General features: G+C 36.2%; 1 protein-coding gene across 1 annotated transcript; it reads right to left on the bottom strand.

The window, feature by feature from the left end:
* Positions 1-1,849: 1,849 nt before the first annotated feature.
* Positions 1,850-15,940, bottom strand: AFM (afamin). Its single transcript, XM_033105753.1, is given in 14 exon segments — positions 1,850-2,449; positions 3,081-4,456; positions 4,570-4,655; positions 4,744-4,876; positions 6,753-6,856; positions 6,858-6,977; positions 9,633-9,762; positions 10,552-10,649; positions 11,249-11,383; positions 12,251-12,443; positions 13,128-13,259; positions 13,567-13,615; positions 15,732-15,820; positions 15,936-15,940. Coding segments are annotated over 13 exon segments (1,314 nt in total). The 3' UTR covers positions 1,850-2,449; positions 3,081-4,416.
* Between the last annotated feature and the right edge of the window lie 8,679 nt (positions 15,941-24,619).

The raw sequence follows: 24,619 nt of genomic DNA, 5'->3' as shown, positions 1-24,619 counted from the left end.
GGACAGCCACTATTAATTGATTGGAGTTGGCACTTAAGGAAAAATAAAAACTGTTGTATGTGTGCTAAGCTGATTCCTTAAAAAAAAAAAAAGGACAAAATTAACTTCCATGGGAACCGTCCTCTCAGAGTAAGAGACTCTTGAAAACATAAACAGATGTTAAGTCCTCTAATAGTGACTAATGGTGGAATTTTAGATGAGAGGAAAGACAAGTACTGGGGATTATTTAAGTAAAAGCAATGGAATGGTTTTGTGATAAGATTCAAAAGACAGCACAGCATTTGTTCTCTAAGAGAATAATATCTTCACACCGAACTTTAAGATAAAAAGAAAAAAAATGGATGGTATACAAGTATAAGACACTCTGATGATTTTTTATAAATATTATTTGCCCAGCAAACCTAATTCTTGTCCAAGTCATAGAAACAGAGTTCAAAGGAACCTTAGAAAACCTAGAACTGGATCCCTAGAACCTACCAAAAACCTGGATAGTGACTTACTCATGTACATGCAGTCTTGGCACTCATTAATGCACCATGATCACATTTACAAGCATCTCTAATACTAGAAAATTCTTCCTGCATCAAGTCTAGGTATGTTCTATTCATCAGTATGAGTTTTGTGTGCGCAATACAGAATATAAGTGACTTGCCCTCATTCTAAATTCTGTCTTGTCCACGCAAAATGTGTTCTGAATGAACCATTCCTCTTCTTCTTCATAATGCAGTAGTTACCTGCTTTTTATTGGTGTGTTCTCTGACATATCAGTAGAGAATTGTATGAGAGAATTATCACAGTTTCCTCTGTGATAATAGAGTCTTATGATGGCAACATGTTCCTGGGGCTCTGGATTCATATCTACTGTTCTTAGTATAGCATTGAACACAGAGCAGAATCCACTATTAGGTATCAAATGGGATTAGCTAAACGTGCGCTGTTTCACTTCTGTTTGCTGAACTTATTATCCATTATTTAAGTAAAACTTTCTTATTTGTTATCCTCATTAGTAAATGAGAGTGTTTGGGAAAATGGTAAAAGGACAAAATAGCTTCATGAATTCAATATCTGTTATCTACTAGTCTTTGTACTGGGTACTTTATATTATAGTATAGTTATTTAATACAGTTCTGTAAAGCCTTTGTGACAGGGAGATCATTCTTCCACCCTAAACAAAGAAATGGAGGTTTTAGATTGTAGGGAACTTGATAGGGGCCGTACAGCAAGTTAATGGCAGAAGGAATTTGAAGCGCCTCATTGCCTTCTCACCCTGCACCTTCCGCTTCCATAAGTACCTGGGCAATGTGCACCCACAGCAGGAGCCTCTTTCCACTTCTGCACCTGTGACATCATATGTGCTTACTGGCGTACTGTCCTTGCCACCTGCCGAGACACAAGGACTTTGTCTAATTGGCTCACATTTGTATCCACAATGTCTGACACACACAGTAGGAGTCTAATACACATTTGTTGAATAAATGAGTGAGAATCCCAAAGACTGTGCTCTGAGTGCTAGACCAAAAGAACTCTGAACATTATCATGTATTACCTATTAAATGGTCACATCTTCAATTTCAGACACTGAAACATGAAAAGCCTCAGTTTAGAGAACGGTAGTGATGGTCAGGCCACGAGCCCGTGACCAACCTTCCTTTCCTGGCCTCCCAGTTCTTACCACTCCCTCTCCTCAGACATCACTGCCAAGTACTTACAGCTCCAACATAACAGCAATTTTTGGCTTGAATGGAGGGAGAGAAAACTCACTGTCACTCTTCTGCCTCTCTAAAACGACAGACTTTGTAAGGCATACAACATGGCCATACCTGAGAGATAGTATGTACAGGGGCTGAGACTGTTGTAATGGAGTTAGAGAACTCGAACTTTAGTCCTGCCAACTACTAGTCATATGACACTGAACACGTTAGTGTATCTCCCCTCGCCTCAGATTCCCAGTTTGTAAAGCAGGAATAGAAATGATGTCTACTTCAGAGTTGTTAGGGTTAAGTGAGATAATGCATGAAAAGAAGCTAGGACCGTGTTTGGTACATTGAAAACATTCAGTGCCAGCTAGTAATAGTAATAGTAGTTGTATGCCTTCAACGCCCCGTTTCCTTCCCAGTAGCAGCAAGAACAGGATTTGGGAGGATTCTGCCCCCACAATTGCTGTTTCAAGTCCTGCCTTCCATAGAGTTAGGTTTATTTACTAGCCAGTGAGCCAAAATGCTGATGGAATGAAAGACTCTTGATTGCTTAGTTTTGCTATCAAGTTGATACATGACATTAGTCTTTGAGAAATAGCTTTATAGTTTTGTTGTTTATTGCTTGCTGCAGTAACATAATTTCAGGTAAATGTTCCAAAAGAATCTTTTTACTGTGTTCTTCGCAGAAAATGAAATTCACCACAGGACAGATGAAAGCAGGTAAATTGGTCTTCCTCTCTTTTCTCCACAATCTGGGAAGAAAGAATAGTATGCTCTGCAGCAAAAGAATATGAAATATTATAACTTGGGTGGTGGAAAGTCATGTATATAAAAATTGTTAATGGTAACTATGTTTTGCCCCTTGTAGATCCAAACTCTCTTCCCAGACATTGAACGTCATTGCTATATCTAGGCAACATTTTGTTCCTAAAGTGTGTGTATGAGTCTTACATAAACTGTAGAGGAGAGGGCATCCTTTATATATCTTTTTGAAATCACAAACATATCACGCTTTGTTTATGTAAATGCTGCAGCAAGACTCAGAACGGGTTGACTGAAGCCTGTCTGCCGTCCTAATCCTTCTTATCTCTGTCAACCTTCAGATATTCGATTGCCTCCCCTTTCTGGTCTAGAGAACTGAGTGCATTGGCTGAAAGGCAGAGGAGTGCGTGCCTTTGGCTACTTAGAAAGCTGCTTGAACAGGAAGAAGTGCCAGCACAAAAGCAGCAGTACTACCCCATAAAGAGTGGCAGATACGTTACAGGACCAATACTGGGGTACAAGACATGTAGGATGAACCAGAAATAGACATCAAAGCATGAGAGGGGAAATGCCAGGGTGACCAAATAAGCTTTGGCATTTGATTGAGATAGAAAGTATTACCTTTGGTAGTTTTTACTTTATGTTTCTCAAATAGCCTGGCTTTTGTCTGCCAATTTTAGACCCTGAGAGGGGAAAATAAAATTAAATAAATACATACATACATACATACATATAGGAAGAAAAATTTAAGACGTTATTTAAATTTAGAGAAGCATGATGCCTTGAATTTTGGAAAGAAAAATTAAACCACTCACATAGGGTACAGGGAGACAGTGAACAGCACTCTTTCTTCAAGTGAACTTGAATTCAGGCTCCCAGCCTTTTATCAATTGCCTATGAATTCATCCCTCCCTTACAATGGCTTCAATGTACACACTCACTCAGCTAAATGCTACTAAGTATTAATACCCTCTAATTACATTAAGCCTATTAAAAAAACCCTAATAATATGTACCAAAAAATAATAATAATTCTCACAGACTAAGCATTCACTTGGAAAAAGTAGACGGCTCTCAACCAGATTGAAATCCATGTGTGAGCATGTGTGCATGAAGTATGCAAGTGTGCACAAAGTACGTGTGTGCACGTGAATTGTGAGTGAGTCTGGAGTGGAGTGGAGTGGGTGTTGCTAGGAAAGAAATTGAGAAAGAAAGTTGGAAAAGAATGAAGAAGTACTTCCAAGGAGCCATCCATTGAGGTTGGCATTCACAGGTACCTGAGAATCCTGGAATGGGGGCGTGAGTCAATCACAGACCACAGTCACTGGAGAGAGAACAAGCAGGAATACATCTCCTTCTTCCTCTTCCTCTACCCTTACCTCCCACTTCCTCACTTCACATACGTGTATTCTCAACTGAGGGATGTTGGGACAAGGTGCATGAAGATGGGACCCCCGAAAGACTTCACATACTCACACCCTTCTTTTTCCTCTCCCCTTGGAGCTGATTAATTTCCTTTGCAAGTCAGTTTGGATGTTGGTTGTATTAAGATTATTCAAAACAGAAGGGTAAGAACTCTTCTTCCCTTCTTGATTCGAAACAGAAGGGTTGATTCAAAACAGAAGGGTAAGAACTAATGGTATAAAGGAAGGATAATGATCACTAGCCTCATTTATAGATGTTGAACTGCAGTTCATTTGAAGTTACATGGCCAAGACTGGTGGCATCAGAACCTGAATTTTTCTGACATCTTTTCTTATACCACGTTGTCACCGAGGAGACAGTGCCAAAATCCTATCACAGACAGCTGCATATTAGCCGTGTAGAAATTGTGCTGTTAAGCGTGGACTTCGGAGACGTTGTTGGGAGGAAGCAGGATCCTATGGGGAGTTCTGTTTTATTTTATTTAACCAGAAATACCAGTTGAACTTCAGTGGAAAATAAATATAATTACCTCTTTATTGAAGCAATAAAGTGGCCCAATAAAATACAGAGTACCTAAATAAAAATATAAATGTAAAATGTTTAATGGGAAGAGTTCTTTGCATCAACGCATAAATTAGTAGTTCAAAACATTATGCAAATTAGTAGTTCAAAACATTATCCATTACCCAAATGGATAATGTTGGTCTTCCCAATGATGATTTCTCGGTGAATTTAAAGTCGACTCAGATTGGTCAATCATATTTTCTACCTCCTAAAGTAAAACATTGACATCAATTGTTAAGTGTTTGTTGTTTTCTTTTGTTTCAGTTATTGCTCTGAGTCTACATGATGGAACCCACCGCATTACTGTAACAGTCTGGAGCGTTTTCTGCATTGCAACACTCTTTCAGGAGATCATCGTGCACTCTAGCCATTCTTAAAAGCTCTGGTGTAGACAGTTCTGGATGTCTCCTTGAGTATTCAGAAAGAAACCTGTGATATAAAATATTTTCTGTATTAGAACTTAGAGAGAAAAGCACCAAATCCTGCTATCTTTTAGATCTTTTAGTCTAGTCAGATGTAATACTGAACCTGCTCTCAGATGCTGAGATCCTCCTCTGGTTTGGTGCATTTTGACTACAATCATTTTACAAAGATTCTCTTTTATGTTTTGTTTTAAATTAACTACACTTTTACTTGAGAGGATAAAATTGTTAAAGTTATTTAGAGTTAATTATTAAAATGATTATATCCATAAAGCATCAGAAATAGTATACTCATATCATGCCACAAATACTTTAGAAAATACAAATCACGTATAATTCTATTGGAAAATGTATTCGGACTTTCAACTTGAGATGGTAGAAGCATGGCTTTCTCCCCACTCCCACTGCCATCTTGGCGAGTAAGTGGAGCAGCCCTCTTTGTCCACTATTTCATCCTGTCTCTTGTCAAATATGGAGTAATCACTCCTGCAGCTCTAAATCCTTGTCAGTGGCTTCTAGGGCCTCAGTGAGAGGCTCCAAAAGGTGGGTGTGATTTGGGGAGAAAGTGAGAAAGGGAGAAAGAAAGGCTAAAGCTTATTATGCCCTTAATAGGTGCTAAGGATTGGATCAAGCTTTGGACATAATAGATAAAGATATTCTTTCTGGCCTTTATAAACATTTTCTTATTTAATTCCACTTAGTCCTCAAGATAGTACTATTTTATAGCTGAGGAAACTATGACTCTGACCAGTTAAGCATCTTACTATTAATGGAAGTATAAAATTTAAACCTAGATTCCATGTGATGTGAATTCTTCCTTTTTAAATCAAGCTGACTCTCTTTTCAAGACTGGATCATTTTCTCTAAGTAACTCAACTGCGCTATTTATATAATACAATCTTCTCCATAAAAGAATCTTATCCATTCAAAATAAGTTAAAATGGCCTTCATGTTTTGTAAAACAATACCTCACAAGAATTTTTCTAGTCTACAAAACTCTTTTCAACGCTTTTGTTTTGCAGCCTTTGACTGTCTTGATTAATCTTGGTTTTTCTGACATCACCTCTCCTGCTTCTCATCTGCCTTCTCAGTTGCATTCATAGGCTATATTCTCAAGCCTTTCCAGGGCTGCCAGGTAGAATGGACCACTCCCTCCTCTGTCCTTACATTACGTAGCACATACTGCCATCAGAAATAAAAGAACATTTCCTGCACTCATTTGTATATGCCTCTCTTCCCATAGTGATGAAAGCTAACTATGGATGGAAACCCTGTTTAACCTAGTAAAGTCCCTGGATTAAATTTCATTACCAATAAACTTTGAATGAATGACTATTGCATGAATTTTATATGTAATGAACTAAAGCACAGGGAGTTTAACCAGTGATTCAACCATGAGTGAAATCTTGGCCCTTTGGCTCAAGTCCACTAGTCTTCCCCTGAACAGCTGTGGGTGGCATAGCTTGACAGTTAAACCTGCAACTTTTTAGACTAGACCTTCTGGGGTCAAATTCTAACTCTTCTATTTTTTAGCTGTGAAACTTGAACAAGTTATTTAATTTCTCTGTCCCTCAGTTTGGGAGAAATCATATTTATTTTACATGACCTTGTGAGAATTAAAATAGATAATCTATATAAAGTACATAGCCCATTGTCTGGCACATATCAAGTTCTCAATAAATGTTAGCCATCACTATAATAACATTATAAATGCATTATCTTAAAATTATGTGAAAACACTACAATCTATAACCATGATTTTTTAAAATTATGTAATACCCAACGACTTGAATGGTTCCCATTCCTTCTATCCAAATTAGCCAAAATAGGTCAAATCATAAGTTTCTGTTAGCCTTATAAATTTCAATATAGAGTTTTTTCACTCATCCATGAAGCTGTCTTGGTCAGCATTGCATTCTTCACACACATTTCCACTTTCAGTGAATTTTGCTTCTCTTAGAGATAAATCCTTTGCTTGAGTAAATTATATCATCTTTGCTCGAGTAAGTTATGCACTCGCCATCCTCTGGTATTTTCTTTTCGCAGCAGTCTTTGATTTTGCCAGACATGGAATCTTGTTTTAAACAAATATAGCTCATAACTTTGCTCTGTATCAAGTAAGAATGAAAAATGACTTTATTTTCACAATTTCTTCAGGGCTGGATTTCCCTTTATAATAGAATGTAAAACCAATGATGAGCATAACATCCGAAATTGCTTCATCAGCTAATTTGATAGTTAAATGTATTTAAATTTTGTATTAATTTAATATCCATGAGGTTTTATATTAAGACAAACTTTATTTCTCAGGATTTTAGGTGATATAACTATGAAAAATGGACTATTATAAACACGCTTTCATTGTTAAATATTAATCTTTTAAATGCTTTACCCCTACTCCTCTGGTATATTGACATTTTTAATTCTAAATATTTCTTTCCAATAAGAGTTTACCTGTGCTTCAGTGAGGACCACCAAAGACATGTTATTTAATATCTATAATCGTAGCTTTCTTCTCTTGTGGCCTGAAAATTATATTGCCAATCACATAGTAGAAACTCAATAAATATTTGATAAGTAAATGAAAGAATGGTAAACAAATGAACCACTACAGCAATTACCAGAAGACTTCTGAAACATAAGAAGCTATCCTACTCATTGTTGTCATTTTCCTATAGATACTATTAATTTGAAGCTGTTCAAATTATCAAATAATGTACCCCCAAAAAAAAACCTTACTCTGTCACCTCTCCCTAACTCTCGTTGCAATCCTGACCTGCACATAAACTTTTGGGAATAAGGGAGAGGGTGATGTTATCTTATTTACACATTAGTTGGATAACTTTTTTAATTTATTTTTTATTTAAGTATGGTTGTTATACAATCTTATATTGGTTATATTACTTTCAGGTGTACAATATAGTAACTCAACATTTTTATATCCCAGTAATTCTAGTAATCATCTGTCACCACGCAAACTTATCACAATATTATTGACTATATTCCCCTTCCCCTTTTCAATCATTCCCGTACCCCCTCTCTTCTGATAACCACCCCTTTGCTCTCTGTTTCTGATTCTGTTTTTGTTTTATTTGATTGTTTGTCTTATTTTGTTTTTAGATTCTATATATAAGTGAAACCATATGGTATTTGTCTTTCTCTGCCTGACTTATTTCACTTAGCATAATACCTCTAGATCCATTCATATTGTCGCAAATGGCAAGATTTCATTCTTTTTTATTGCTGCATAACATTACATTGTATGTATATACCACATCTTCTTTATTGATTGGCATCTAGGTTGCTTCCATATCTTGGATATTGAAAACAATGCTGCAATGAACACAGGGGTGCACATATCTTTTCGAATTAGTGTCCTCATTTTCTTTGAATAAATACCCAGAAGTGGAATTGTTGGGTCATATGGCATATCTATTTGTAGTGTTTGAAGACTCTCTATACTGTTTTTCATAGTGGCTGTGCTAGTCCTCGCCAATACGTTATTTGTTGACTTTTTGATAATAGCCGTTCTGACTTGTGTGAGGTGGTATCTCATTGGGTGGTTTGGATTTGCATTTAGTTGAATAACTTTTTAAAAAGCTGATCTGGCCCCCTAGTCCCTTCTCCAGACTTGCCAGAACGAGTCTGTACATTTTTCCCTCCTCTCTGTTCCAACTTCACATGAACTACATTGAGTTTCATCAAAACACCAGGCTATTCCAGAACACTTGACTTTGTTCAAGCTGTTTCTCCTGCCTGGAATCTTCTGGTGAACACTGAGGGTGAGGAATGGGATGAAGTTCTGGGTTGAGGTGAGAAATGGAATGGGGGTTGGCACCATGTTTCCAATAAACCACATAGAACCAGAGAGCCAGTCTTTGCAAACATATACGCGTCTCACCTAAGGCCATCATCATTCTAGGCAACACGTCTCTTATTGTCTGGAATTCACTTCTATTTTGAATGAACTACAGTTCAATTCCTCTTATTTTTCCATAAAGACATCAAACAGAAAATTAAGGATATTATATAATCCCTTTGTCTCAGCTCCAAACATCATAGAAAAATCTTCACTTATATTCTAATTCGGTACACTGTATTTAATATTAAAAAGCCCACATCTCTATAAACAGTCAGAAAATACAAAAATAAACAGCAAGTGAGATAGCTTTTAACTGGAGTACAGTTAGGAAAAAAATAATTCTTGGGGATATCTGTTGTCCACTGCTTGAAATAAAATGTGCATATCTTCATATTTTAAAATTCAGATTGCTTAATTAACATGCTATTTCACTGTGAATTTAAAACAGTAAAAACTAATTAAAAATCATTAATAAAAAGTCTAATTTCAACCAAGTCAGGATATTTTAAATGAAATTGTGTTACCTTTGTGTGCATGAACAACTTAAACTAGGTCAATATATTGACCAGTTTATGCTCTTGGAGAATCACTTTAAAGAATAAATTTATTTTAAATTTACATATCGACTTATTTGGAAAGACTGTTCCTAAATACCCTGAGGAAACTCAGAGAAAGCAGCTCTTAAAAACATAATGGTAACAAATCATTCTCTGAGCTTTACTACTGTTTTCTAATATCTCTAAAAGAGGATTTGCAATATTACAGAGAACTTTGGCCAAAATGAATGTTCACAAATACTAAATTCCTGAAGTTTTATGTCAAGAATGTTTAGCCATGTAAAACAGAATCTGCTGACTACTCTAAAAACAATCCCCTGTATACTGGGAGAGAGAATATTTACCCCGTCACGGGTGCACAGCACAACATTCCCTTCACAGCAGCCGTCATACTTGGAAGAAACATCTTCTAGGAGGGAGGTAAGTTCCTTAAACTCAATCTTGGGGAATTTTTGACTAAGTACAGCAATGCTTCTGGAAAGAAAAAATTGATAAATCACTAAAACAACTTGAACAGTAAGTAAGACAAGAGGCCGTTCTTTGATGGGACAGTATAAATCGCTGCAATAAGCATTGGTACCCTTGTTTTCTCATAGATATCTTTACCAAATAACTGTTTATACATTGCACAGCCTGAATGAACACTTTGAAAATCCTAAAATGATATTTTGAGTCCTGGATCAGGACTGAGGATAAAAGGCCTGAGAGATATGTTTATTTCCATGAAGTTTATAGCAAAGCACATTTTGTAAGGACTGCCATTTTCTGTTGTGAACTCATCGCAAGCATAAATAATCTATCACAGAGCTCTTTCCTGCTGAGTTATTTGAAATCTCAGAATTTTTCTCGAGACATTGCATTAGCACCATTACTAGTTGGTTAGGGTGAGCAGTTGAGGTAAAATTTATCCTTAAATGTTGTCTTCTAGTCATTAAGGTCAAAGATGTTTGGATAAGTCAGTCTAAAGCACTTGGAAGTTTCAAAACTCTGGCTGGGAACTCCCAGACCAATTCAGATTCCCAAGTAACAACAAAAAAAAATCTCAGAAGTAGCCCTCTTTCTCTCTGGGGTGTCCCTACTTCTTGAGTCTTTTCTCATTCCCACCTAATGTCCTGGTTCTGAGCTGCTACATAGACTGAGACCCACCTCAAAACCTCTGGGGATCTAGGAGGAGTATAAATAGAAAGCAATTAATGATTTAACAAAAATGGAACACAGACAAGTAAATATGAGTAGAGACAAGATACACATTATAAAACTCACAAAGATTTTAAGACTTGAGGTTCAAATTTCCAATATGCCCCACAGACAGTTTTTTGATAAGAAGACAATGCTTTTAAATATTGTATGACAGGTTGTGCCTGAAGGAGAAAGTGAAAATTCTGTTGAAGCAAGAGCAAAATCCCACTATTCTATTATTGCTTAACTACATGTCAACCAAACTGTTCTAATGTTTGTTCAGAAACAGAAAATCTAGGCAGTGTTTGTTGTAGTAAATTTACATATCAACAGAACATGCATTTGTGGCACATTATAAAGAGGGCCCTGTCTTTCTGACAACTCGCACTTGGTGGGAAGGCAAGCAAGGCAGTGTGCTGGGAGCTCGTCCATCTCTCCTGCGATGATTCTGTTTTATAGTTAGCTAAAAGAAGCCTTGACAAAAACAGAAGATAAAACAGAATATTTTACCTTAATATGAACTCACCAAGGCTTTCTTCCAATTTACAAGGAAGACAAAGCCAGAAGAGAGACTCTGGAAATGGAAAATTGTCTTTTGAGGGTCTCAGGTAATAAGAACTTTAAGATCAGTAGCAGGTGACCAATGGGGTAAAAACCAGTAAAAGTAGAAAGAGAATGATTATAACTGGTAAACAACTCTTTTGTTATAATTTAATTTTAAATAAGGATCTGCTGTGTTGGGTAACTCCTTATCCTTTAATCAAATAAATGTAATGCCCACCTTTGTTTGAAAGCAGTTGGCTTTGTCTTGTTCTCTGCAACGTGTTTTAGTTATCTCCTCAAACCGAACAGTGACTGTTAGAAGTGTGGGGGTGAAAACAAAGAGGTTCCTTCTGGAAACTTCATAGAGATATAGCTATAAAAGAAAAAAAAAAAGAGAAGGCAGAAAAGGAAAGAAACAGGAAAGAAATGAAGGAATGGTAGACAAGAGGAGGGAAGAAAATGGAAGGGAAAGGAAAGATAGGAAAAGACAAAGAGATCAAGCTGTGAAAATGAAAGTGTGAAGAAGAATTTCACATCACAGAAGTTGTCAGTATAAGGCAGCATTATCCAGTCTCCAGTAAAAGTTTTCAAAGTTGTGTCATTGAAATGGCCACTTCTAAAATAAGAGTGATGCTTGCAGTTCCAATCCTGAGCACTGAGATATAGCTATTGCCCTCCCGTCCCCGTGCTGCCAGATGGTGGGCAGCTCTCCCTTGTTTAAAGACTAGCCACCTAGGCGTACTCCATCTGAGATTCAGGGATCAGATTCACTTACGTTCAAATAAACTTGTGATTTAAGTTTCAATGAGTATACCAGCCTTCAAGAAAAAGTCTCTGCTTCTGCAATTACTGTGCTATTGAAACCAGAGTTTTGCTAAACATTTATTGATTTAATGTTTACCCTCAGTAAAAGCTGCACTTTCCCTTTGGGAAGACTGTATTATTTCCTCCACTAGCAATTTGGCACCATGCAAGCACTTCTGTGCTAGGGCTTATCACATTAGGAAATACAGATCATTAATGAAAGGATCTTGAAAGCAGGTTTCATATCTTATTCATGTCTATATCCCCTGCACTGCACACAGAATCATGTTAAGTGAATTAATCACTCAATGAATGTAGCCATGTTCCTTTGGAATAGATATTAGATATTCTTTAGCTTAAGAATAATTCTTTAATTAGATCATTTTTCTACTTACTTGCTTAGAAAAATTAAACTTACTTGCTTAGAAAAGATTCAGTTACTTTTATAAGGCTGGCATTTCTCTTCAGGATCCAGAGTAGGAAGAGGAGGCAGAAACCCTACATTAGCTTTCCCATTACGAAAGAAACAGAGTTTTCTTTCAAAGCCAACCTTACTGCAGCAATGGGAAAAATTATGCTTCTGTGGTAGCTCCTCCCTAGCACACATCACTTCCAGTAAAGCATCATTCTGGACAACAGAGAAGTAAAAGGCACTTTTCATTCATTGTGAAGTTTCTCAACCTTCTGAGATAACACAATGACGAGTGAGTATCACCCTTAGGAAAAAAGATTGCAATTTTCCCAATATCACCAGCACAGTATCTTGACCCACACCCTTGACAACCATTTTGCACTTTGGGAAACTTTCTCTACCCTATCCTGAGGTCCCTTAACCTCTTACTTTTCTTTGCTGCCTATCTTTCCCTTGTATGACAGCTTTTTCCCCCCTCTCCCAATGTGACAGGGTCAGAGTGTGAATATTTTGGTAACTTATTTAGTAGTGGTATTTGGCAATACTTTTCTAGAGATGCAGATGGTGACTATATTTGGGAAAGGCTAGGAAAATAGGGTGTGATGATAGAGTAGATATTGAGACAGGCAGCTGAGGGTAACTCTGTACTTCTGTGCACTTTGCAGGCATTTTGCTGCCCTGTGTCTGTATACATATGGCATGGACTGCAAGCTCATTGCCAAGTTCTCCTGTACGTCATAATATAGAATTGCAACTCTCCTAGAAAACTACCTTACCCTAAATACCCAAGTCAGGCCAAATAAAAATGAAGAACATGGAGCATCTCTCTTTTTATTTTAAGCCAAAATTTCTCTGTGTTGACAAACTTGTTTGTCTAAGAAATGCAAACAATTTACTTATTGATAATTTTGAACACTATGGGAATATCACATTAGCCAAGCATTGATCTTTGTATTCTGTCACAGCTTTCACTAACATTTCTACTCCTTCAGAGGATGCCTCCTGAATATATTGAGCAAAGGCAACGGTGGTGCTGCAAAAATCCACACAGAGTGCACAGTGATTACCTGCAGATATACCACGTATGTCCAACAAAAACTCACAGGAACATCTACTTGTTGACTAGTCTCAGGAAGTTATCGAAGTATGAGGCTATAAATTTTACAACTTCTTGATGATTCAATTGCCTCATCTGAATTTTATGATTAATATTGTACTTACTTTTTTGATATGCTGTCTACTTAATTAAATTATTTTGAGAAGCATTAACATTTCTGGAATATATCAGATAATATTATGATAAACACCATAATCATCAAAAAGACTTTAGAGAAACTCACATATATCCAAATTTCTCCTCTATAAATTTCTGAGTGATGCTGAAATCATCTGAAAAACAAAAATATTTAGGTTATTATATATCCTGGTATTTTAACATTTTCCCAATAAATAATTATGTCTGATATCTAAATTTACAAAGTATAAAATAAAGAATTGATGGTAGGAAACAATTTGCTGTATTTAACAAAAAGGAAAAAGTCATACGAACCAAATATGGGATCTTAATCACAGCTGATTATGTGCTCAAGACACATTCGTTAAATTGAATTGACTTGAATTAATCTAAAACTGACCAGACTTTAGATTTTGCCACTGATGGCTCCCTAGCCACAAATGTCAAATACAAGCACCATTTCCATGTTAAGTACTTATCATGTATGACTAGAAAAGTAATATAAAGGTTAACTGATATGTGATTTAATGCTACAACAAGAGATGCCATACATGCTGATGGTCGGTATAGTTCGTAGTGCTAGCCAGATACAGACATTTAGATAATCTCCGGACTAGTCTCAGATCATTAATTCCCTCCCAATGAGCATGTACTAACGAGGGCACATCTGTATTTGCCCACATAGACTATTTTTATGGAATCCTTACTTTTGCAAAATATTGTGCTGGACCCTATGAGGCAATCAGTGATGACCAAGACATCTCCCCTGGACCTCACGGTCCTAAGTACTCTCAGTGCAAATGACTCATGAACAAGACTACAATCCAATTTAGAATGTATATGACATTCTAAAGTAATGTGAGTACATATATGACAGGAATGCTTTATGGGTGAAGAACTAGAAGTGAATTATAGGAGGAGTAGCATAAATTGAATCTGAAAAATGTACAAGATTTCAGCTAGCAGAAAAATAAGAAGCCTGGTATTTCTATGTGGACAGAATGTCGTGAGTAAAACACAAAGGTGAGAATCCTTGGGATGTTTTCAGGGAAAATCAATTAATCCACTTTGATGAGAAAGTGGGTCATAAAGAAGAATAATAGAACCTAAGATAGAAAGAACCTGGGTCCAAATTACATATAAAGCTGAATTTGGGCTTCAATTGAAAGCCATGAAGAACCATTGAAATGTTTATATAAAATAGTAAAATGATCATTTCAGTATGGTAAGAAATACCAGCCAAGTAGTGGCACACCTAATATGCTGGGATCTCCCATGGTACCTGATAAATAGAAAGTAACTAGAATATTTGTCAAATAGATGGATGGAAGAATCAAGAGCTGGATGGGAAAAAAGCCCATCAGGAGACTTTTGCAATTGTCCTCTTGAGAAATCAGCAGGACATCAGTTTGGGTAAATGGATATGCAAAGGAAAACATGAATGCGAAAGATGTTAGACTCAAAAAATCAACAGGATTTTAAAACAAGTTATTACAAGAGTCAAAGGAGAAAGAGAACTCGAGAACGACCACTCTTCTTCAAGTCCTGTGACTCGTCTCTGTAGCAGGCACTGTGGGAGGTACCAAGTTGAGTAAGACACAATCCACATCTTCAGGGCCACTGTGATACTTATGGAACCTTTGTGCAAGGTACAAAAAGGTGCTCCTTCCAGGCTAGAGGAAATACAAAAAGACACCTTCTCTGAACAGATGAAGTTCAAAATGTTCCCCTTTGGGGTAGAAGAAACATAAAAGTCACCCTGTCCTCCAGGCTGACACTGCATTGGCAAGGCTTGGGGTGAGGGATGTGGGTGTACAGGCGTGGGGAAATTTAGAAACTGTAGGGTTGGAAGAAGCTAAAGGTGTTTTCCACCCAGTTAGGAGATATGTTGGACAACAAAGGTTTCACAAAAATCACAATTCAAACCTAGTATTCCACTGTTATCATACACTATATACATTTGCAAGAAATATGAGTATTTTCAAATCCAAATTATATTTCCCAACAACACTCTATAGTGACATAAGTCTGGTGACCGTTTGCTGGGTATGATAATTGTCTCTGTTTATAGATTGGGTAATATGACCACCAAAATGCAAAATCTGGGGAGGGTAGTTCAAGATATCTGTTCAGTATTTATAAACTAGTTGGGGTGAGGGGAGAAAAAAAACAAGTGAAAATTAAGTTGAAAGAAAACAAGGTAAAAAAAAAATATATAGAAATTATCCCAACCTAGTCATTCCTTAGCTGGTACACAAGTAAATTTCTTACCTACATCTTGAGGCTTTATGGGCAAGGTTAGAGACCCAGTCAAAAAGAATAAGAAAATAACGAACGTGTAAGTTTTAACTGTTTCAATTCTTTAGAAGTCACTTTCACAAAGGAAAGTAATGTGATTGAGGAAAACCAAGTTTTTATATTATTTTTTGACACTATTAGTAAAAAAGTAACCTGTTTAACTTGTTCCTCACATACCTCATATTTGATTGTTATTTGATCATATTATAGAATTTTTGCTAATTATTAACTAGGAAAAAAAAAATCTCTGTGTTTCACTGGAAAAATCTATTGAGTTAGGAAAAAGGTCCACAGGTTAAGTATGTACCTTACTTAATCAAATAGACAACCAAAATAAAAGAAGAGAAAAATCTCGAAATATTGCAAATGTTAGAAGAAAAAGGGCTAGAATAATTCACCAAAGAAAAAACATAACCAGAAATATATTGAATTTCACTCATAATCAAAAGAAGTTAATTTTAAAAATAATAATTTTTATGTATTTGATAGAATTATAAAAAGAAAATAATTAAGATATAGCATTCTGGTAAACATATAGCAAAACAAGTGCCCATATAATCAAAGCTTTTGGAAAAGAATTTATAATAAGGATCAATAGTCTTAAAAATATTCATGTTATTTGAACTAATCACTCAAGTTTTTGAATCTATACTAAAAATATGATTCTAAATATGGAAATATTTAAATATTTTTAAAAGAAATCTATTTCTTAGTTATGTCCACCACAAGGGCCTGAAAGCAACGAAGTAGCAAGGAGCACATTTAGTGTCCACATTTTGGATTCTAAACACACTTCTCTATTACAAGGATGTTGGGCTTCAAAGAGAAATAAATTATTCCAGGACTGGGAAATGAAAAATATAAGATGAGCTGAAAATATCGTGCCAGAAACTAAGGAAGTGCTCAAAACCTAATGTGAGCATGTCAAAAAGAGATAAAAGGCAATGGGACAATTTGATAATTAAAATAAATAATGATAGTAATGCATTATACTCATTAACTTTTTGAAAACTAATTCATGAATCTATACCAATACAAAAGTAAAATAAAACTGGGGGTAGGAAACGCTCTTTTCTACAGGAGAATGCCAACTAATAAATGTAGTTAGAAACAAAGCATAACCGTTTGTTACTACCATAGGAATAACTAATTTAGGCTAGTTTCATGAAACGATGCTAAAGTCACTGTGAGAAGTTATTGGGCAATAGCATATTTGCAGTTTCAAAGTATCACTCTACAGATTACTTATTAATTACAAATAAAAAAGACATCTGTATAGGTGGATAAGTAAACAGTGGTATAGTCACTCTGAGTTGATATTTGTCTTTATAATTAATGAATATAAAGAATATGTAATACAGGGGGAAATATTTTCTATATAATATTTGGAGAAAGAGCAGAATCTAAAATTTTATATGTTATGTGTACAAGACTGTAGAGTTAACAGACCTATTAAACCAAAAGGAAGGGAGGGGGGAGTGAAAGTGAGAAAGAGAGGAGGTGGAGAAGGAGATAGAGGAGAGGGAGTAGGAGAGAGAGAGAGAAACAGAGGGAGAGAGAGAGCTTGAGAGAGAGATTGAGAGATTGATTTTTTTCCCGAAACTGAGAATCAGGCAACTGATATGGTCAGCATCTTTGGTTGAAACTAATGAATATTACTGATAGTGCTGACCTCTAATTGGTCTTTTGTCAGGGGATAAACCTGTTTCTAGGTATATTCAATTATTAGAAATCAATTTGCTTTTTATTTTCTTCTCAGATATGTTATAGTAGTCTCCCCCTTATCTATGGTTTCACTTTCTGCAGTTTCAGTTACCCGCAGTCAACCACTGTCCAAAAATACTAAATGGAAAATTCCAGAAATAAACAATTAATAAGTTTTAAATTCCATGCCATTCTGAGTAGCGTGATGAAATCTCATGCTGTCCCACCAGGATGTGAATTGTCCTTTTGTTCAGTGTATCCACATTGTATATACTCTCTGCCTGTTAGTCACTTAGTAGCCTCCTAGGTTATCAGATCGGTTATGAGAGAGAGAGAGAGAGAGAGAGAGAGAGAGAGAGAGAGAGAGATAGAGAGACTATATTCACATAGCATTTATTACAGTATATTGTTATAATTGTTCTATCTTATTACTGTTGTTCATCTCTTACTGTGTCTAATTTGTAAATTAAACTTTATCATAGGTATGTATGTATAAGAAAAAACAGAATATGTAGGTGTCAGGTTTCCACTGGGGGTCTCAGGACATATCCTCTACAGACAAAGGGGACTACTATATTTATTATTTGTGATTAATGGTTCATACCTGGCAATTATGAGAAGACAGCTCCAATTCATCCATTTGACAAATCTAAGCCCTCCATCACTGATAAGAATGTGATTCTTTTTATAACCATATGAAGTAAAATAGCAGTCTGTGCCTAGCTAAAAATTTAAGATATTTAAACTAATTTTCTTCCTGGTCATTTCGAATTTGCTTGGAATTATCTAACAGCTAACTTCCTCATTGATAGATAACACATTTTGAAGCTTTGATAAACGTGCCTAGAAATTTTTGCTTCAACAATATAGACATATACAATATAGATACTGGAAAAGAAGAAGAAGAAGAAGAAAGACAGTGATATATTCAAAAGATTGAAAAATAAACTGAAAACCATAAAACAGAGGGGATCAAATTGATAAGAAAAAGTAGATAAGATAGAACGTCAGCTCAAAATGTGGAAGATGAGTTCTTCCCAGGGGCATTTCAGAGAAGCTCCAAGTCTGAAAACTATAAAGAGCAGCTGTAGGCTATAGGGAAATAATCAGGAGGATAAACTTTTTAAAAAGGCTAATTCTGAACAGCTAAGTTAGAAGATGATACTTCCTCTTCCCTTTCTCTGCCTACACACACACACACACACACACACACACACACACACACACACACAGCACCATTGAGTAACTGTAGTTGGTGTCTTTTACCTCTAGGTCAAAATCCAAACATGACCCTTTCTTAGTTTCGGTTCCCCAAAAGCCGACCTCCAGACAAAGACTTGTCATTTATTTGGAAGGTGATACGAGGAGGCACAAGTGAGGAGGTGAGGAAATGAGACCAAGAAGGGAGAAAAGCTAATAAAGCAGGTGTTAATGAGAGGAGTAACAGTCAGGCGCCTGGGTGTAATCCTACCGGATCTGTCTAAGAAGTGGAAGATTTCCTAGAAGTGTCCTATGAGAGGACCTGGAAGCTGGAGCATTTATCCACTGACTGAGGTATACATAAATAAGAAGAATAATCATGACAACCCTAAGGGGAAAAAAAAAAAGCTACTGGCATGAGAAATTGTGCAAAGCAGCACTACCAGATAATAAAACATCCTAAAACATCATAATAATTTAAATGGTGTGGCACTGGCAATCAAGAGAGAGACAGATAAAACAAACTAAAAATCTAAAATTATATTCAAATATCTATCCATACACTAGGATGATTTCAAGTAGATCAGAGATCCAAATGTAAAAAGGAAAAAAAATAAATAACATAAAAGTACTAGAAGAAGCACAAGTGGGGAAACTTTTCCTAACTATGATGCAAAATCCAGAAGCAGTAGTAAATTCAACTACCTAAACTTTTTTTCTAAGACTTTACATGGAAAAATACTATAGACAAAGTCAAAAACAAAGAAAAGGTAGCTGTAATCTATATCATAATATACAAAGCACTCCTGGAAATTTGATAGAAAACAAAACACCAATAATCTGATAGAAAAATAGTAAAATGGTATAAGCAGATAGTACACAAGGAGAAAAAAGCTAACGGCCTTTAACGATAAAAGAAGATGCTCATAATATGAAACATGCACGTCTAAACAACACCCCAGTATACCATTTCTCACCTGATTGGCAAAAATCTAAAAGTTTGACGACATACTTTGAAGATAAAACTGTGGGGAAATAGGTCCTCTCATCCACTGCTAATGGGAATGCAAAATGGTGACGCAATATCTATGGAGAGGAATTCAGCAATACTTAAACAAATATGCGTTTGTCCCTGGAGCCAACACATTTTCTAATAGGTACCTCACCTAAAAGTATACTGCCAATGTTACTAAACGATGAAGGCACTAGGTTATTCATTGTGACATTATTTGCAGTAAAAAAAGATTAAAAATCATCCAAATGTCCATCAACAGAAGGTTGGTTAATAAACTATAAAGAAATTTATAAATTTATAATTTATTAATAAATAAGAAAGAAATTCTATGAAGTGTCAAAAAAATTGAGGAAAAAAACTTATGCACAATATTAAGTGATTGCCAAGATTACATTTTTAAGTGAAAAAAAGCAACGTATGGAACAACAAATGTAGTATGTAACCCCTTGTGTAATAAAGATAGAATGGTGTAATAGGAACATATTTATATACATATTTACTTAGATGTAAAAAACAAAGAACAGATGGATAAACCAAGAACTAAGAAAAGCTCTTACCTATAGGAGAAAGGGAGACCAGGGGAGTAGGGTTAATGTCTTAGTTCAGACTGCTCTAACAAAATACCATAAACTGGCTAGCTTATAAACCATCGAAATTTATGTCTCACAGTTGTGGAGGCTGGAGTCAGAGATCAGGTGCCAACATGGTAGGGTTCTGGTGAGAGCTCTTCTGGGTGCCAACTTCTAGTTATACCCTCATATGGCAGAGAGAGGGTTTCAGGGAAATACTGGCCTCATAGAATGAATTGGAAATTATTCCCTACTCTTGCATTTTTTGAAAGAATTTGTGTAGAATTAGTATTATTTCTTCTTTAAATGTTTAGTGGAATTCACCAATTAAGCCTGGAGTTTTATTTGTGGAAATGATCTTAGCTAAATTTTCCATTTCTTTAATAGATATAGAAATAATCAGATTATCTATTTTTTCTTGAGTGAGCTTTGGTAGTTTGTAGTTTTCAAGGCACTCGCTCATTTTATCTAAATTGTCAAATTTGTTGGCAAAAAATTTTTCAAAATATTACCTTATTATTATTTTAATATCTATGGTGATGTCACCTCTCTCATTCACGACATTGATGGTTTGTTCTCTTTTTTCCTAATAATAAATCTGGCTAGAGCTTTATCAATATTATTGATCTTCTCAAAGAATCAGCATTTGGTTTCCTTGATTTGTATGTTTTCCTTGTTTTTTTCTGTTTTCCATTTTACTGTTTTCTGATTTTATCTTTATTATTTCTTCTCTTATGCTTACATGTTTTAATTTGCTCTTTTTTGTCTTTTAATTTCTTAAGGTGGAAGCTAAATTCATTGGTTTCGAATGTTTTTTCATTTGTAATATATGTTATATGAGGATAACAAAGGGGTATAAATTACAAAACAGAGTGCCCTTATTGATATAAATTTTAAGTATTGTCTTAGCATTTCACAAATTCTGATATGTTGTCTTTTCATTTTCATTCAGTTCAAAATATTTTTAAATGCCCTTTTTGCTTCTCCTTTGATACATGAGTTCTTTAGAAGTCTGTTATTTAGTTCATGAATATTTTGGGATTTCCAGAGACCCCACTATTATTTATTACCAATTTAATTTCCATACTACTAAGCAATTCTGTGGATTCTCCCTTAACTCTCTGAAAGTGGCATTTTTGGGAGACAAATTCCTTATATAGTAATCCACCATTGGGGGCGGGGGTGGAGCAGGGGTCAGCAAGAGATTGGAGGAGCTAATTCTTAAGAGTGACTGCCCTGTACTCACTTGTTTTCAACAGTTTGTCACCCCCACAGAAGTTTTTAGTTTACCAATATCAGGAATGAGAGAGGTGACATCACCATAGATATTAAAATAACAAGTGGAGGGGGGTGGCTGGATGGCTCAGTTGGTTAGAGCACGAACTCTCAACAAAGTTGCTGGTTCAATTCCCGCATGGGATAGTGGGCTGTGCCCCCAGAAACTAAGATTGAAAACAGCAACTGGACTTGGAGCTGAGCTGCTCCTTCCACTAGATTGAAGGACAACAACTTGGAGCTGATGGGCCCTGGAGAAACACACTGCTCCCCAATATTCCCCAATAAAAATTAAAAGAAATAAAATAAAATAACAAGAGGGTATTTTGAAAAATATTTGCCAATAAATTAGACAACTTAGATGAAATGGGCAAATGCCTTGAAAAACAAAACCAAAGCTCACTCCACAAAAAAATACATTATCTAATCCTGTTCACACCAGGCAGTCTGGGTTATTCTGATTTGTTTCACAGCAGTGGCAATGGGGCACGTGATAGTCTTCTTTGCAATTTAAGAGCGCAAGTTAAAACCTCTCATCCCCTCCACCTATCCACCCTCTTTAAAGCCAGCGACCCTAGATTGCCACCTCTCCCTAATCCCCATTAAATACACACACTAGATATTAAGAGTCCCTACCCTTCTCTGTGGTGTATTGGATGTTTTATGTTAATTTCTCAGACCCAGGCTTCTCCTTCTTCCCGGTGTGGGTTTTAGAAGATGGAGCTGGCAACTCTTCAGTTCACTACCTTATAAGAGTATTACAGCTATGCGGTATTCATCCACATAGACAACAAATATTTATAGAATGCCTGTTATGTTCCACACACTGTTCAGGATGCTGAGAATAAGAGAAATGAACAAAACAAACTGAAATCCCTGTCCGCGTGGGGCTTACACTGGTGGTAGACAGAAAAATAAAGTAATAAACAAGTAAAAGCTAGCGTATATTAGACGGTGCTAAGCGGTGTGGGAAATAGGAATGGGGTACTATCTAAAATAGGGCAGTTAAGAAAGACATCATCATTTAGCAGATGATAATGAGTAGAAGTCCGAGGCATGGATGGAGTGAGCCCCACCCATATCTGAGGGCAGTTTTCCAAGCAAGAAGACTGGCAAGGGCAAGACTGAGCAGGACATTAATTGGCAACTTGAAGAAGAGCAAGGAGGTCGCTGTGCAGAAGCAAGGAGATCCAGTGGATAAGGAGAAAGAGAAAAGGGCAAAAAGGTATCATCATGTAGGGTCATTGTACAGACTTGCATTTATTCTGAGTGACATGGGAAGTCACTATAGGTTTTAGGTGAAATAGTGGCATAGTGTGTGTGTGTGTGTGTGTGTGTGTGTGTGTGTGTGTGTGTGTGTGTGTTATGTTAGCTCTGACTCCCGACGATCCTGTGAATCTGTGTCCTGTCCTCAACAGCCCTGCTCAGCTCCTGTAGACTCATACCTACGGCTTCTTTTATGCAGTCAATCCATCTCACATTTGATCTTCCTCTTTTCCTGTTGCTTTCTGTTTTTCCCAGCATTACTGTCTTTTCCAAAGAACCCTGCCTTATCATGATGTGCCAAAAGTAAGACAGCTTTGTCATTTTTGCCTCCACTGATATTTCACGCTTAATTAGCTCTAGGACCCACTTGTTCTTTCTGGCCATCCAACATGTCCGTTGAGCTTTTCTCCAGCACAATGTTTTAAATGAATTCATTTTTTTTTCCTGTCAGCTTTCTTTTCTGGCCAACTTTCGCATCAGCACATTGTAATTGGGAATATGAGGGTGTGGGTGATCTTAGCCTTGGTCTCTAATGACACACCTTTACTCTTGGTGATTTTTCCTAGTTCTTCCATTGCTGCCCTTCCAAGTCTCAACCTTCTCTTGATGTCTTGGCTGCAGACATGATGTACTTAGATGTAAAAGATCACTTCAATTTGTATGCTGTGACTAGAGCTGTGGGTGGGGCAAGGAGACTAATTAGAAAGTTATTGAAATAATCATATGTGGCATGATTGTGGCTTGTACTACGGATATTGAGAAACAGTCAAATTCTGGATGGACTTTGAAAATAGAGACAACAGGCTTTGTTTATAGATTGACTATAGGAGTGATATGGAAGAGAGGAACCACAGATGACTCTAAAGCTTCTGGCTTGAGAAACTAGAAGGATGGACAAAACAGAGAGAGAGACACAAGTTTGGGACAGGGCAGAGTTCAGTTTGGAATGTGCAAATTTTGAGTTATTTCTGCATTATCAACAGGGAAACGTCCAGAGAGAAGATGACACACGAGCCTGGAAATTAAGGAAGAATCCAGGCTAGAAATATAAATATGTGTTGTCAACATCTAGCTGGTATTAATGCACTAAGCCAAGATGAGATTATCTAGGGAGCTAGCTAGTTTAGATTAAGGATAAGCTACTCTGGGGACACACCAACATTTATAGGCGAAGAGTTGCAGAAAATGCAACAAAGAAGACTGAAGAGATGCAGCCAATAAGATTGGAAGAAAATCCAAAAGCCACATAAGAAAATGTTTCAAGGAAAAGGGAATGCTCTATTGTGTCAGATTCTACTGAGAGAAATCAGATAAGCTAAAGACTGAGAATTGACTACCAGATTTTGTAGCATGAAAGTCATTGGTACTTTGACTAGAGAAACTTTCACCCTGAGTTTTTATTTATTGTTTGACTAACTTGTCTTTTCAAAGAAGTAGAAATGATCTCAAATCTCCAATGTACTATTGTATTTGTGTCGGTTTGTCCTTGTATTTCCAATCATTTTTTTTCTTTATATACCCCAATGAAATGTCATTTGGCTCATAAATTTTCCTGAGTCTTAACTGAACTCTTCTCTTAACAACAAAAAAAAAAATTTATTTTTCCTCTATAATGTTTTCATATTGAATTCTATTTCATCTTACTGTGATCTCCAAGTCAACACTTTTCAGAATTTCAACAAAATCAGACAAAGTCCATAGATGTTGCAACAGAAGTCAAAGAAAAACGTAAAGTACAAAGCAATTGATTTAGAACTGAAAGCTTATTTTATTATTCCAGAGCAACTGCTTTCTCCTGAAGGAGAGGCCAAAGCGTGAATGCAATTTTTTGA

The sequence above is a fragment of the Rhinolophus ferrumequinum genome, chromosome 5 (assembly GCF_004115265.2).
Source record: "Rhinolophus ferrumequinum isolate MPI-CBG mRhiFer1 chromosome 5, mRhiFer1_v1.p, whole genome shotgun sequence".
In the NCBI taxonomy this organism is placed as follows: domain Eukaryota; kingdom Metazoa; phylum Chordata; class Mammalia; order Chiroptera; family Rhinolophidae; genus Rhinolophus; species Rhinolophus ferrumequinum.
The sequence above is the reverse complement of the archived record's forward strand: the minus strand, read 5'-3'. Positions and strand labels throughout refer to the sequence as shown.